The 15,074-nt window shown below is 48.8% G+C and overlaps 1 protein-coding gene across 4 annotated transcripts in view; it reads left to right on the top strand.

The window, feature by feature from the left end:
* TTYH2 (tweety family member 2) overlaps positions 1-15,074 on the top strand; it is a 155,478-nt gene that overhangs the window by 60,143 nt on the left and 80,261 nt on the right. For all 4 annotated transcript variants that reach the window (XM_068110650.2, XM_068110649.2, XM_068110651.2 and 1 more), the window contains exon 4: positions 12,551-12,768. In XM_068110650.2, coding sequence (XP_067966751.1) covers positions 12,551-12,768 — 218 coding nt within the window. The remainder of the gene's footprint in view (positions 1-12,550; positions 12,769-15,074) is intronic.

A 15,074-nucleotide genomic window follows, 5' to 3' on the forward strand; every position in this document is an offset into this window, starting at 1 on the left:
GTCAGAAAACTGGTCGTGTCCTTGAGGTATGAGGAGAGATTCATCACGAGAGGACGTAAATGACAGTCAACAAATTTTGATATTAGAACAGTTGGACATATGCAGCCAGATACGATTGGTCTACCTGGATTGTTTACCTTGTGTATTTTAGGAAGAAAATAAAGGTTAGGGCAATGAGGATCTTTCAGAACCAAGCGAGATTTGATGGTTTTATCCACCCGAATAGAATCTACTACCTTTTTAACCTCTTCAAGATGTAAAAGGGTAGGGTCGGATGGGAGCTCTTTGTAAGTATCACTATGTAGTTGACGATTACCTTCTGCAACGTAATCGGTAGTCGACATAATGACAATGGCAGTACCTTTATCTGCTGGCTTTATGACTATCTTTTCATTATTTTGGAGATTGTGAAGTGCTCGTCGCTCTGCCTTTGTAAGATTGTCCTTATGTCTGGAACAATTATATTTTTGTGCCACCTTTTCAATTTCATTGCTCACTTGTTCCATATAGACATGTAGATATGGATTGTCAACACGTGGTGTCCAGGTGCTTTTTGGTTTAGGTAAAGTGAGTTGTGGTGTATTAGTATCGGTGTATGTGATTGTATGCGTGGTTGTTGGTGTTGTTTGTTGTGGCGTTGATGGTGCTGGGTGTACTTTAGCAAAGTGTGCCTTTAATGTCATTCGCCTACAGAAATCTTTTAAATCCTCTTTCAATTGTAATTGGTCTATTTGTGGAGCGATTGGGCAAAATTTTAAACCCTTAGAGAGCAGGTTTATTTCCGCCTCACTGAGGGAATGATTGGAAAGATTGATGATCCCGAGTTTAGGTAGATCTACAAGTTTGGTTGTAGTAGAAGTTCTATTGTTGTTGGTTTGACTATTTTCAACCTCAGCTGTGTTCATTTCCATGGAGGAACGGTTCTGTATGTAATGATGTCTGCGGTTTGTGTATTGTTTTTTACGATAATGTCGATTTTTGTGTTTATGCTTAAGTTGGTCAGAAGTGGTTTGAGAAGTGGTTGGAAGTGGTTGGAGTGGTTGGGGTGGTTGGAGATGGAGTGGTTGAAGTGGTTGGAGAAGTGGTTGTAGTGGTTGGTCAGAAGTGATTTGAGTGAAGTGGTTGAAGTGGTTGGGAGTGATGGTTGGAGTTACCTGGTTATTGTTTGCAATGGGTGTATTCTCTTGAGATGGTTTTATATGCTTGCATAACATTTCATCACGTTTAAGTTTCCTTTCCTTAACTTTAACAATGTCGTGTTTAGCAGCCATTAGCTTATCATTGAATGAGCACATTATGTGGTGGTGTGGCGGACACAAAAGCCCACTGGCGTGGTGACATCATTCCACGCACGAAGTGGGCGGTGGCCACGCCCGAGGGGTAGGCGTGGCCTCATGATATACACCGGGCGACCAGCCCGGAGGAGTTCAGTGTTACAGTGTAGTCTTACAATAAAGACATTTATATGTTACCGCTTGTCCGCTTCCTCCTTGCTCACAAGCAGCGCGCGTAACGCCGCGCTTTACTGGTGACCCTCGACGTTGGATCTGCCGGAGCGATCCTTCCACACGCGACGCCATCGCCATGGCCACCTTCGTCAAACTTCCGGAATTTTGGGAGGCTCAGGCCGAAGTCTGGTTCGTCCAGGCCGAAGCCCAATTTCAGCTTCGGCGCCTCACCAACGACGACCTGCGCTACTGCCATGTCGTCGCCTCCCTCGGGCCCGGCACGGCCGCTCGAGTTGTGTCCGTCCTTCGCCACCCACCGGACGGCCACAAGTACGAGGCACTCAAGCGGCTACTCCTAGCCACGTTCGGCCTCACGGACGACGCACGGGCCGATCGCCTCCTGGATCTCCCCGAGCTCGGTGAGACGCGCCCGTCGGTCCGAATGGACCATATGCTGTCACTGTTGGGCGACGAAGCCCCCGGTTCGCTATTCCGGGCGCTTTTCCGTCGCCAACTTCCAGCGCAGGTTCGCCTCGCGTTGGCCGGGACCGGGCTAACGGAACCCCGAGCATTGGCGGCCGAGGCGGACAAGTACTTCGCCGCTTCGGACACGCGGGCGAGCGTTGGCGTGGCCGTCACGGCCTTCGACGCTGATGTTCCACAGCATCATCTTCTACAGCACGCTGATGTTCCACAGCATCATCTTCTACAGCACGCTGTGGTTCAGCAGCATGCTGATACGCACCTCGTGAACGCCGCCACGCCCCGCCCACCGCCGCGGCGAAAACCGCCACCGCGGGGAAACCCGTCGACTCCACCGGCCTGGCGGAGCCAGCCGCGCTCCTCCAGCTCCACCACCTGGTGCTGGTTCCACGCCAAGTTCGGCCACGAAGCTCGGCGGTGTCATCCGCCGTGCTCCTTCAACGGGTCGGGAAACGCCCGGGCCGGCGCTCAATTGTGGCGATGAGCGCCGGCCGTTCGAGCAGCCTGCTGTTCATAACGGACACCTTCTCCGGGCGCCGTTACCTGTGCGACACGGGAGCACAGGTGAGTGTCATTCCCGCCGGCACGTCAGACAAGCACGCCGCGGGTGGGGGCCCCGCGCTGCTTGCCGCGAACGGGACGCCCATCCGTACGTACGGAAAACGCTGCCTCTCTCTGCGGTTTGGAGGGCAGGTTTTCCGATGGACGTTCGTCACCGCCGACGTGCCCATGGCACTGCTTGGCGCGGACTTCCTGTGCGCTAATGGGCTCCTGGTCGACGTCAAGCGCAGACGGCTTGTCCAGGCCGTGACGTTCAGCTCGCTCGCATGTGCGTTGCCCAGCTCAACGAGCGGCTTGCCAAGCGGCTTGCCGAACGATTCGGTTCCGGCCACGTTGGTCTGTACGCTTCCGGCAGCGGACGCATTCACCCGCCTCCTCGCCGGCTTCCCGGCCCTCACGCGGCCCACCTTCTCGGCGGGGGCCGTCAAGCACGGGGTGGCCCATCACATCCCCACCGTCGGGCCACCGGTCTACGCCCGGGCACGCCGCCTCGAGCCGACGAAGCTGGCGGTGGCAAAAGCGGCGTTCGCTACCCTGGAGCGACTCGGCATCGTTCGGCGCTCAGAGAGCGCTTGGGCGTCGCCGCTGCACATCGTGCCGAAGCCCGGCGGGGGATGGCGACCGTGCGGGGACTATCGCCGTCTCAATGACGCCACGACTCCCGACCGCTACCCCGTCCCCCACATTCAGGACTTTTCCGCCCGTTTGGCGGGCAGGTCCTTCTTCTCGAAGGTGGACCTCATACGCGGCTACCATCAGGTCCCCGTCAGGCCGGAGGACGTCCCGAAGACGGCGGTCATCACGCCATTCGGACTCTTCGAGTTCCTGCGCATGCCCTTCGGTCTGAAGAATGCGGCTCAGGCGTTCCAGCGACTGATGGAGAGCGTCCTGCGCGACTTGGATTTTGTCTACGTCTACCTGGACGATATCCTCGTCGCCAGCGCGTCCCGCGAAGAGCACCTACGCCACCTCCGCACGCTCTTCGAACGCCTGGGCCAGCATGGCCTGATTGTGAACCCCGCAAAGTGCCGGTTCGGCGCCGCCACAATCGATTTTCTGGGGCACCGTGTCACCAGGCACGGAGCCGTCCCCCTGCCGGCCAAGGTGGAGGCGGTGAAGGGGTTTCCGCGCCCCCGCACGATCAGAGGGCTGCGGGAGTTCCTGGGCATGGTGAACTTTTACCATCGGTTCCTGCCCCGTATCGCCCAGCTCCTGCGCCCCCTGCACGAAGCTCTCCGAGGTAAGCCGGGCAAAGGCGACGTTACCTGGACCGAGCAGATGGACACGGCGTTCACGGGCGCGAAGCTCGCTTTGGCTAACGCCACCATGCTCGCGCACCCGGCGCCCGATGCACCGATCGCCCTCACCACCGATGCCTCGGACTACGCGGTGGGCGCGGTGCACGAGCAATGGGTGCGTGGAGCTTGGCAACCGCTGGCGTTCTTTAGCCGGCAGCTTCGCCCGCCCGAACGCCGTTACAGTACCTTCGACCGCGAGTTGCTCGGACTTCACTTGGCGGTCAGGCACTTCCGTCATCTGCTCGAGGGCCGGGCGTTCACTGCCTTCGTCGACCACAAGCCGCTGATCTTCGCGATGGGCAAGGTCACCGAGCCGTGGTCGGCCCGGCAGCAGCGTCACCTCTCGGCCGTGTCCGAGTACACGACGGACATCCAGCACGTCGCGGGGAAGGACAACCCGGTTGCGGATTGCCTTTCCCGGGCCGTCGCCCACGCAGTCCACCTCTGCATCGACTATGCCCGGATGGCAGCGGACCAGGCCGCTGACCCCGACGTCCAGGCCTTGCGGACCGCCGTCACGGGCCTCCGCGTCACCGAGGTGCCGTTCGACGGCGCGGGCGCGGCCCTCTTGTGCGACGTCTCCCTCGGGCGTCCTCGCCCCATTGTGCCCGCGGGCTGGCAGCGCCAGGTGTTTGACGCCATCCACGGCCTGTCCCACCCGGGCGCGAGGGCCTCCCAAAGGCTGATCGCCGACAAGTTCGTCTGGCATGGCCTCCGGAAGGCCGTCCGCGGCTGGGCCAGGACGTGCCTCGCGTGCCAGCGCGCCAAGGTGCACCGGCACACCCAGGCCCCGTTGGCCCCGTTCACGGTGCCGGAACGCCGGTTTGACCACGTCCACGTGGACCTGGTGGGACCTCTGCCCCCCTCGCGGGGTTTCACCTACGTCCTCACCATGGTGGACCGCACCACCCGGTGGCCGGAGGCCGTGCCCTTGGCGTTGACAACGGCGGCCGATGTCGCGCAGGCTTTCATCGCCACCTGGGTCGCCCGGTTCGGCGCCCCCTCAGACATCTCATCCGACCGCGGCCCCCAGTTCACCTCGGAGCTCTGGGGGGCGGTTGCGCAGGGGCTCGGGGTCCGGCTGCACCGAACCACGGCCTACCACCCCCAGGCTAACGGCCTGTGTGAGCGATTTCACCGCTCATTGAAGGCCGCGCTCCGGGCCACCCTCCGCGACGGCGGCTGGGTCGACAGGCTCCCCTGGGTCCTGCTGGGTCTCCGGACGGCGCCCAAGGAGGACCTGCGCGCATCCGCGGCGGAGTTGGTCTTCGGGCAACCGCTGCGGGTGCCGGGCGAGTTCCTCCCCGACTCCACTGCACCATGGTCCGCGGCACAGCAGCGCTCCGCTCTGCAAGAGACCGCCCAGAGGTTCGCCCCGGTGCCAACGGCATGCCACGGGCACCCACCGACGCACGTCGCCCCGGAGCTTCGCACGGCGGAGTACGTCTTCGTCCGCCACGATGCCCATCGGACACCACTGCGGCCCCCGTACGATGGGCCTTTCCGCGTGCTGGAGACCGGGGCGAAGCACTTCACCCTGGACATCGGCGGTACTCCTGACCGCGTTTCGGTAGACCGCCTCAAGCCGGCCCACCTCGATGTGGACCATCCACCGCCAGTGGCCCGACCCCCACGTCGGGGCCGCCCTCCTGCGGGCGGACCCCCGGCACCGCCCAGCCCCGCGGCCACGGCGCCCCCCGGTCCTGCACCCATCCCAGGGGCAGCCAGGGGCATCCCACCTGGTATCCCTGCACCCCGGACGCCGCCGATCGCCAGGGGGCGCTTCGGCCGGGTCATTCGTCTGCCCCGCAAACTGGCCCTCCAGGTGCGCGGGAATTCTGGGGGGGCGCGTGTGGCGGACACAAAAGCCCACTGGCGTGGTGACATCATTCCACGCACGAAGTGGGCGGTGGCCACGCCCGAGGGGTAGGCGTGGCCTCATGATATACACCGGGCGACCAGCCCGGAGGAGTTCAGTGTTACAGTGTCGTCTTACAATAAAGACATTTATATGTTACCGCTTGTCCGCTTCCTCCTTGCTCACAAGCAGCGCGCGTAACGCCGCGCTTTAGTGGTATTGGCCAGGATTCACATTCTTCCACATCTTCTCCTTCTTTTGGCTGATGTTCTCATTCAATTTGATTAATTTTATTTTTACTTGTGTTATTACAATCTCCAGTAGTTGTTGAGCAGTGTTCCATAGCAGTCGATTCCAACGCGCAGTGATGACGTCATCATTGGTTTGAGTTGCGAAGCAAGATCGTTTTTTAATGAGGAGACCTTTAGGTACGATCCCTCGTTGTTTATATTCGTTTAGGTAAGTGAAGTGTAGTTCATGTCTTTGTCTTTTTTGCATCAATCGTTGAATCAATCATTGATCGTGGTGGTCAGGTATACATCGTTGTTGTTGTTGTTGTTGTTGTTGTTGTTGTTGTGAGCGCGATCGACATTTCGTGACATGTCTGCTGTGATGGTAATGTAGAAATCCTGAAGCCGTCCAACCCTACACGGATCCCAACAGGGCTTGGAGTTCTCACAGTTATATATATATATATATTACTGTAGAAACTCAGAATTCCAACAGAACTCCAAGCCCTGTTGGGCTTGGAGTTCTGTTGGAAAATTCCTTCGGCTCCCTTCGGCCTTGCCAGACTTGTTGTTCTGTTGGAAATCCCTTCGGCCTTGCCAGACTTGTTCTAGGCCTAGCACATGGCATTCGAGCCCAAAGAACACCTAACTCACTGGCCTGCTCAACGCAAAACTAACACAGGAATGGAGACTACGCTTACATTTACTAAGAAATAACTGAACTGAAGCGAGGCTACATGTTGTGGTGCATCTACCTACGAGGGGGGTTATCCTTATTTACAAAACCGCAACAATATATTCAAGCACACAGCCATGCAATCTCCATAGACAAACATTGGCAGTAGAATGGGCCGTACTGAAGAGCTCGGTGACTTTCAACGTGGCACCGTCATGGGATGTCACCTTTCCAACAAGTCAGTTCGTCAAATTTCTGCCCTGCTAGAGCTGCCCCGGTCAACTGTAAGTGCTGTTATTGTGAAGTGGAAACGTCCAGGAGCAGCAACAGCTCAGTCGCGATGTGGTAGGCCACACAAGGTCACAGAACGGGACCGCCTAGTGCTGAAGCACATAGTGCGTAAAAATGCACAAACACACACACACACACACACACACACAAAGGTAGATACATGTAGAATTTGGAGGGCTCTGTTCAACCTTCTGAAACCCACATTTGGAGATAACAACCAATGACACACACACACACACACACACACACACACACACACACCTTGGTGGATACTTTGAGACCTGGAATATCTCCTGAGGCGCACCCACGTGTGTGAATAGGAGGCAAAAAACAACTTTCATGTATACAAACACACACACACACACACACACACACACACACACACACACACACACACTCACACACACACACACACACACACACACAGGAAGGTGGATACATGTGGAATTGGGAGGGCTCTGTTTTCAACCTTCTGAAACCCGCATGTGGAGATAACAACGAACGACACACACGCGCACACACACACACACACACACACACACACACACACACCGCTTATTGCACAAATGTTGGCAAAGTGTGTTCTGGCAATGGAGATGCTCATTAATGTACAATTGCTGTTGGTAAATGAAGAATGAGAACAATAACAACAGTAGTGAAGCTGATGTCACCAATGAGGGCATGAATGGATTGACTTCAACTTGATGGGTGCTGGCGGGATAGTCTAGACTCTAGAGGTATGCACATAGTCCCCTCCGAGATGTCTCTACTCCGTTTGAAACTCGGCCACCTACAGTATACCCGAATAAAGCTATTACCCTGGTGTTTCACAGGCAGCGCGATACTTCAATGCATATGCTGTCCCTCGGAAGGATATTGAACTGGGTGTCCCTTCTGCTGGCATTAGTTACGGGAAGTTACAGATTTTACATTGTCCATTGTGAAGATGAGTCGAGTTGGCACCAGCACCCTGGCAAAATTCTAATTTCCTGCTCCAATTGAATGCTGCAAAGATAATTGCAAACTATGCAGCACAAAATAAACCCTAACCATTACCGAATAGAGTACATTGATGATTATGAACCCTGACAGAAGAGTGGAAGAATACAACATAAACAGTATTGAATAACACTTTAGGAAAAACTAGCTGGTGGAGAATTCATTTCAATGCGAAGAAAAGTATGTGAATAATGCTGCAGAAAGAAAAATGGACAGTTGTGGGTTTTTTTTCTTGGCTGAGGAAATTTTCAGCTGTAAAAAAGCAAAGTGTAAAGAACTTGGCAAGAGTCTATCAAGTCTTTTTGTCGGACAGACCGCAGAGATTGGAGTGTTCAGCACAAGGGAGAAGAATGTCTGAGAGCCATGAGCTTTGTGGTAAATTGACAGTGTACAATCATGGGTTGTGGTTTACCATCATGTGTTGTTGACAAAGCCCCGGCATTTCTTGCTGATTCCCGGGACCCCCGTTTCTAATCCTGTTGGCATTTTGAAGAAAACAAATTTTGTTTTTTTTCTATTTTTGTTCGGGCCTAAAACACTTCCCGGCACCCACTAATGAATGGGGGTCAGGAATCATTTATTATTACCTTTCACCTAGCTACCAATACTTATGCACTAAAGAGCGATTTTATAAAAGCTTCCAAAAAATCCAACTTTTTAATAAATTTTTAATATTTTTTTGGCCTAAAACATTCCCTGACAACCTCACTGATAAACCTCTGAAGATTTGACGAAGATCCGTTTGGCCATCTCGGAGAAAGATGGCGACAGACAGACACACAAACAGCTCTCTTATAATACGGATGAGATACCTCTGCGGAGAATAGAGACAATTGAGAGGAGAATAGTTAGCTTCACATACCTCGCTCCCAACAATAACCTCGTATGGTAAAAACATCAAATTGTGTTTCCCATTGAATGCACTATGTGAGGAATGTAAATTTGCTAAAGTTACACTAAATTATTGCATGGTTCAGAATTCTGGTGTCGACTGTCATGAGAGAGAAAACCTTTTACAAAAATCTCTCATTCGGTCATCTCGTATTGATTCTCGAAGAGATGAACTTTAAAAATGGGTCGTGATATCCGGATGTCTGGCCGTCCGTTAACTTCTTGCTATTTTTGCTACTCCTCCCTTATCACCTGGCTGATTGTTCTGAAACTCGACACATGAATACAAGACAGCACAATCGCTCAAGCTTGGAGTTTTCGATTTCGGATCATGGGCACTCCCAGGGAGGGGGGTTATCCCCGAAACCTCGGATCCCTACTCTTCCCTTATTTACCAACTAATTGCTTTAAAAGCGGATACAACCCTTCTACTCGATGGTCCACAGGATGGCCCATTCTTAGGTTTTACGATTACGTATCAGGCAAATACCCAGAGGGGATCAGGGGGCTCCCAGGGGGAGTCCCCCAAAAATCAGTCTGAAATACAACCTCAAGAAATGACCGTCAGTCCACTTGGGCTATTATTTTTCATATGATCTGATTTGAACCTCATTGGGATTGTTTAAGCAAAGGGTAGAAGCAGGTTCATGTAAGAAGGGAGGTTTCATGAAGTCGTTTTTTGTGGAGGAAGGTGGAGTTGAGCATGGAGGTTTAGGGTGCAATGCGGAAGGGAAAATAAGTTCATTGTTGGAAAATGAACAGAAATGCAAAGGCCTGCTGTATGCACCGTCGTTTCTGGGTGTATTTATTTTTTATATATACAAGATTGAGGCTCGTGTAAGAGCTGACTGATCACAAAAAGACAAACTCACACATAAAACATAAAACATGTGATAAAAAGACAAACTGGCACATAAAACATATGATAAAGGGAGCGGGAGAACAAGATGGAGAGCAGGGACATCGGGAGATCTGTGGGAGGGAGAGGGCTTGGGGGGAGGCGGCATGGGAATAGGGGAGGTGGGGGTAATTATGTGTTTGTGTTGTCGTGGACCACAATGTTAGATATTTCGTCCCATTGTTGAACAGCGATAACTTGATGCAAACAGCATTGATAAAAATCCTTCAGGTTTTGGAGGTGATGGGAAGTGGTGTCCATGTTTTATTTGCATACAGAAGACATGAGAACATGACAACATTGTAGGAAGCCTTTTTGTGTGCAGGTTAAAATCTCTGTGTTTCTGCAATTGAATTCTCACTGAGGCAGAGCTAGCAAATGCACATGTGAACCTTTTACATATTATTTATTTAAAATTATTTTATTTGGCTACTGGTTGCATCATTGCTGGGAGTGTGGCTGAGCCACGGATGCAGGTCCCCCTGGTTCCAGTAAGCTGCTACTCATTTTGCCGACCTCGGAAGGATGACAGGCTGAGCCAACCCATCTGATGTTATTTCACGGTGCAACAGGGGCTAAAACTCAAGACCATAAGATCTTTAGCCGGCCACCTTAACCCTTAAGCTAACACCAGGCTTATCAATGATGTGATTTTATGGAAAACCCTCATATTTTAATTTTTTTAATCGGCAGGCCGCAGCTTCCTCCCTCTCTGCAGACCTTGATAGAACGAGGAGCTTGTCCGATACTTGGAATATGTCTTTCAACCGTAGCAAATCTCTCTCTCCAAAATGATAGTCGGGAGAGTTTACAAAATAGGTCAAGCTGATGGAAGTGCTCAGAGGCACAGCTGCACCCCCATCAAACGAGGCTACCCACAGCTGTCTTTTTTGTTTGAAAGAAGAAGAAGAAGATGGAAATGCAAAAAGCGTCAGCTGCAATGCTGTGGCGGGTTGTAGCTGTGCCAACTCTCAGTTAACTGGAATGTTTACAGTTGAAATTTCCAAAGATGAGGATAAAGATGAGGAATATCGAATCGGGATGATTGTATATTACTTGGTCCATTTTATGAGATTAAGGGCATAAATATGGAGCTGTCATTCTTAGGTGTATGGTACATCAATCAATCAAACAAACATTAGATGGTTGCAGGGAGGAATAACCAGCCAGAGGTATTCCATGCGATAGAGCGGGGATGGCTCATAACATTGTCACTGGGAAAAGAAGGATGCAGCTCTTGATGTATATAACAACCCCATCACTGGTGTGGAGGTTTGACTTGAAAAGAATATAAAAGGGTTACCTGCGAGTTGTCTCAGCTACAAATAGCAAGTGCAGCCGAGGAGATATAAAAGAGTTGGGCACATCCTGGGAGAGTAACCTTAAGGTTAAACACACTTTGTCTGGAGTAGTTCAGCAATTTGTCTGGATACATTTGAGAAGAGAGAAGATCCTTTGAATTTTAGAGGTCCATAATATTAGGGGAGAGTGGAATAATAGGATCACCTATGCGGTGCGTGGGAGAGTGCAGGTGGGGCATGCAGAAGGGATGTGAGGTTGTCGGCATTTTGGAGATCTCTAGCATGCACCTGGAATTGCTGAAAATTGGGTTCCATTTAAAAATCCCATCATCCGCAATTACGCAGGCACACGTCACAACTAGGATGAATGGACGGGTGGTTTGAAGCATGAAGAAAAGCAGTGCTGTTATGATGTAATGGGATGAGAAATGCTGCTTTGCAAGAAGGACAGGAATAATGAGGATTGAAGGAAAGATGGGGGTGGGAGGAGGGAGTCGATTGGTAAGAAACAAGAAACAAGGAAAGAGAAGACAAGACGAGAGAAGAGATGCGAGAGGGAATGGAAAAGAAAGGAGGCTCCTGGAAGAATCCTTTCCAAAAAACATTTTTTAATTTTTTTTAATTTACAAAAAAAAACACAAACAAAACTCTGTGCCCATAATCCAAGCACATAATGAATAAATATACATAAGAGACCAGGCTGCAAACATTTGAGAGCTGATCGAACTATATGCAAATTTAGAAAAGCAAATCAAAAATAATATCAATTTAAGTCATTTTGATATTACTATTTATAAATACTGTCGTTATGGCTGCATCAAATGTCTATGAGCGCTCCCACAAAATGATTGTGTCTCGACGTCCAGAGATGGTGTCACCAGCTATGCTGTTCCAGACGAGAGTGATACCTGGAAGGAATGACCTGCCATAGAGGTGTAGACTCGGTCAGTGGGTAAAGTGATTCTTCACCATTGAGGAATCAGGCCAAAAACGATATATAGCTATTTCAAAAAGTTGTGGACGGATTCGGCCTAAACGTATTGGACATTTTGGGTGTGTGACATGGACAAATTGATTCGATTTTGGTGAAGATCCGGAAGCTAATCCAGGCTGGTGCAGGTAAGCACTCCACTGAGTGACGTTCGAGGTTTGATGCTGTTATTACCTTCGCAAAAGCGGAAGGTTATGTTTTGATCGCTGTGTATTTATTTGTATGTCTGTGTGTGTGTGTGTGTATGTTATTCGCATAACTCAAAAAGTATTCAACCGAATTGCATGAAATTTGGTGGGATGATTGGTTATTATACGGGACACATTTGATTAGATTTTGGGAGCAATCGGGTCAAAGGTCAAGGTCAAGGTCACGAAAAGGTCAAAATCGTATTTTAGTACAGTACAGAACAGTAGCTGCGGCGAAGGTATGCGCTCTACCGAGTGCCCGTTCTAGTTCCTTGATATGTCTGTATGTCTGTTTGTTTATTCATTTGAAAAGCTGCACGTTCTAATGATATATTACAAGCAATAATGAACAAGAATTTCTCTAAAATTTGTCATTCAATCCTTTCATCCTCCAAGAATCACAATGCTCATTATTTTTCTCTCATTGTTCTGTACAGGTGGAGAAAACCGGAAATAACCTCAAAGGAAAGGTGGCAAGCCCCCTTGAAAAACTGCAGGACTCCTACTCACGCTTCCCCGAGTTTCAGCAGGTGGTGCAGCGTGGATTCGTCAAAGCTGAAGGCTTGCGACAGCTGCTCCAAGCTCTGCCCTTTTGGACTGCCAATGGTCAATTGGCATATATTGCTGAAACTTTAGCTTCTATTGAATTTTACAGGTATTGTTACATATCCATCTACCTATCTTATATCCTCCACTTTTCTTTCTTGGTTTGTGTTGTATTTTGAAAAAAATATACTTTTCAAAACTTTTTGAAAGGCATTTGAAAGTTATAACCAGATAAGATATTTTTTGTTTTGCAGATGACTAGTTCATTGTACGTCAAGTAAATTTTAATATTTTATTTATTTATTTGCTTCCTTCATAACTAATGATAATTGAGTTGTTTGTTTGTAGATCACATTCTCATCAGTTTATACACAAAAGTCAAACTTATTTAGGACTTGAAATTTGAACTTTTTTGTGTGTATTGTAAAAAGAAAATCTCATTTTGCACATCGTTGCGTTTGTTATTATGTCTGTTTGTTTGTTTGTTTGTCAACGGCCTACAGGTCACAATTTTAAACCGATCGTCACGAAACTTCACCAAGTTGTAGAGGTCGTCCCACTTGAGAAGCTTCTTGATTTTCAGGTCAAAGGTCATCTGGAGGTCAAATTTCTAAAATGTCGGATTTTTCATCCGATTGACTTGGAAATTGAACAGCATTTGCACATGAGGTCACTAAATAGGAAAATCAACTATTTTTGAGGTCAAAAGGTCAAAGGTCAAACTTCCAAAATCAAGAATTTTCATCTAAAAACCCATCAATTTTCATCCGATTGACTTGAAAATTGAACAGCATTTGTATGGTGCTTCACTGAATTGGGAAACCAACTATTTTTAAGGTCAAAAGGTTAAAGGTCAAACTTCTAAAATTATCATTTTACATCTGAAAAATCGTCACTTTTCATCCTATTGACCCGAGCTTTGATCGAGATCATCAATTTTAATCTTGATGAAATTGACAATTTTCTGTATTAATGGAAACCTTTGGGGGGGGGGGGTGGATTTTGCAAGTATTGTGCTCTGCATGACGTTTTCTTGTTATTTAGTTCTTGCTTGAAATGTTTTCGATCACTACTACCTCATTTTATCCCCTCTTTCCGACCTTTTATATTTCTTCCGCCTTATATGGATTCCCTGTCTACTTCCTTACTTCTATTCATATTTCTGTAATAAACTTAAAACATTTTCTTTAATCCCTGATGATCATTTATTTTGCCGTAAGGAATGTGAATAAAACTATGGATGGATATAATAACCGCTATGGGAAGTAAGCAGAATCTGACCTTTTGTGTTTTAACCCTTTGTCACAGCACAAAACAAGGCTGATGGAAATAATAACAATAAAAACTACATCGAAGTCAATGGCTCACCATCGCAAGTCCTCACCTAAAGCAAAGTTGAAAGATGGCATAAATTTCCACTGGAATCACCCAATATAAAATTTTGACCCTAAGTCTCCACTCCCTGGGGCATGAACCCGGCCGGGGGTCAAATCTAAAAAATTGTTGCATATTTCATGCGTCACCCAATGTTGATGACATATACAAAGTTTCATTACCTCTGCCATAGAAGGATGAGAGTTATGTTTTCATCTCTGTCTGTTTGGCTGTCTGTCTGTTTGTTTGTTTGTCTGTGAACATGATATCTCAAAACGTTGTAGATGGATTCGCCCGAAATTTGGTATCGAGGTTGGGTATGTGACATGGACGATATGATTCGATTTTGGTGACGATCCGGATCTGGTTAAAATAATTTTTTAAATAATTCTTCACTAGTGAGTGAAGGGTTAAAACCGATATATATATAACACGATATCTCAAAAAGTTATGGATGGATTCGGACGAAACTTTGTGTACAGGTTAGGTGTGTGACGAGGACGAATTGATTCAATTTTGGTGAAGATCCGAATATGGATCCGGATACGAGAAATTTTTAATTTTTCAAGTGATTCTTCACCATTAAGTGATCGGGTCAAAAACAATATTATATAGTAGGATATCTCAAAAGGTTGTGGACAAATTATTACCAAACTTGGTGGATGAGTTGGTTCTGTGACAATAGCAAGGTGATTCAATTTTGGTTAAGGTCTGGATCCAGATCTGGCCTATCAGTGGGATACAAATCGTAAACTGTTGAGCCTGGCGGAGGTATGCGCTCTACCGAGTGCCGTTCTAGTTACCTTCGCAAAAGCGGAAGGTTATGTTTTGATCGCTGTGTATTTATTTGTATGTCTGTGTGTGTGTGTGTATGTTATTCGCATAACTCAAAAAGTATTCAACCGATTCGCATGAAATTTGGTGGGATGATAGGTTATTATCCGGGAACCATTTGATTAGATTTTGGAATCGATCGGGTCAAAGGTCAAGGTCAAGGTCATGAAAAGGTCAAAATCGTCTTTTTACCATAGCGCGGTCAAT

This window comes from Myxine glutinosa, chromosome 3, assembly GCF_964187855.1.
Source record: "Myxine glutinosa chromosome 3, kmMyxGlut1.1, whole genome shotgun sequence".
Taxonomy (NCBI): Eukaryota; Metazoa; Chordata; class Myxini; order Myxiniformes; family Myxinidae; genus Myxine; species Myxine glutinosa.